Here is a 1,593-nt window from a genome sequence, read left to right as displayed (position 1 = left end):
TAGTGAGGAATGCGAAATAAGATGCACCTTTTCCAAAGCAACAAAGGAAATTAACATTAGTGCACGAAATTATTTCCAAGCTGAGAAGGATGCTGTAGTGTGTGAAGACAATAATATGGTTGTAGAAAGGACAGCAAAGTGTTTGAATATTGGTGTAAGAAGTGTATGTCGTATTACTGCCGAGTATGTGGCGAATGGAGGTGAATTGCAATGTTCTCAGATTTACAGAACTGGAAGAAAGCCTATTAAATTTGACGAAAATATACAAGGAGCAGTGCGTCGAACCATTTTCAATATGTATCTCAGCAAGGAGTATCCAACTGTTAATAAAATTTTGCGTACCGTGCAGGAAAATGTTGAAGATTTCCCAAAAATTAGTGATTTTACCTTGCGAAAAATGCTGAAAAACATGAATTTCACATTCAAAAAATTACAAAATCGTTTAGTTCTGATGGAGAAATCTTCAATAGCAGGGAAAAGAGCGGAATTTTTAAGATTAATTCATCATTATCGGCGAAGCGGGTACTGCATTTATTATACGGATGAAACGTGGTGTGGAGCTAATCATCACTTGAAATACAGTTGGCTTGAAAAAGTTGGTGGAAATCACAGGGACAATTTCGACGTATATCGCTGTGGTGTCCAAGAAGTAGATGGATAAAGAGGGGGGTTTTGTGGTTCCTTCAGGCTCTGGCAAAGGGGCGATTATCCTTTATATTGGGAGCAAAGATGGATTCGTGGATGGCAGTTTAAAATGTTTCATTGAAAAAAAAGGTTCTGCTGATTACCACGATGAAATGAATGCTTCTCATTTCGAAGAATGGTTTCGAGAGGTGCTCCGCAAGTTACCACCGAAATCAATTATTGTGATTGACCAAGCTCCTTACCATACGATGTTGGATCCTGAAAGACGGAATCCTACCTTCAGCTGGCGAAAGGAAAATATAATTCAGTGGATGACACAGAGGAATATACCACTTCCAACTGGGGCGGATTCGTATGAAGATTTAAACAAAGTGAATCTTCTGCAACTTTGTGTGCCCTACAAATTCGAAAAGAGTTATTTACTGGACCAAATTGCAAAGGAAATAAGAGGTGATGAGGTTAAACTTCTTTGGTTGCCAGTAGCTCATTGCAAATTCAACGCGATAGAGTGCGTGTGGACATATGTGAAGCAAAAAGTAGCTGCTCAAAATGCCACCTTCAAAATTAACGACGTACAGAGGATTTGCGAGACAGTGATGAACTCGGTGCCACCAACAATATGGGAAAATTTTGTAAGGCACGTGGAAGATTTAGCAAAGAAATACACAGTAACTGATGATCTCTTGGATTGAGAAGTGGAACCGCTCATTATCAATATTAATGGGGAAGATTCTTCAGATGAAGACATTCAGGAATACGCTGCAGAATTTCAGTAGATGCATGTAAGGTGAAGAACAATGTATTTAACTCTTTTTATGAGAACTTCTTACTCTTTAGGTTTGAGCACGCCTATTATCGGCATTACCAATATGAAGAGGAGCAGGGAGATACTGCATTATCATAACTAATAATGTAATTATGTCATTTTTGGTGGAAATTGTCTTTTCT

The 1,593-nt window shown here is 38.4% G+C and overlaps 1 protein-coding gene across 1 annotated transcript; it reads left to right on the top strand.

The window, feature by feature from the left end:
• The first annotated feature begins 797 nt into the window (after positions 1 to 797).
• On the top strand, positions 798 to 1,337 carry LOC117170810. Its single transcript, XM_033357852.1, has one exon. It carries the CDS (start codon positions 798 to 800, stop codon positions 1,335 to 1,337), a length of 540 nt encoding a protein of 179 aa, XP_033213743.1.
• The last annotated feature ends 256 nt before the right edge of the window (positions 1,338 to 1,593 follow it).

The sequence above is a fragment of the Belonocnema kinseyi genome, chromosome 4, assembly GCF_010883055.1.
Source record: "Belonocnema kinseyi isolate 2016_QV_RU_SX_M_011 chromosome 4, B_treatae_v1, whole genome shotgun sequence".
Taxonomy (NCBI): domain Eukaryota; kingdom Metazoa; phylum Arthropoda; class Insecta; order Hymenoptera; family Cynipidae; genus Belonocnema; species Belonocnema kinseyi.
The sequence above is the reverse complement of the archived record's forward strand: the minus strand, read 5'-3'. Positions and strand labels throughout refer to the sequence as shown.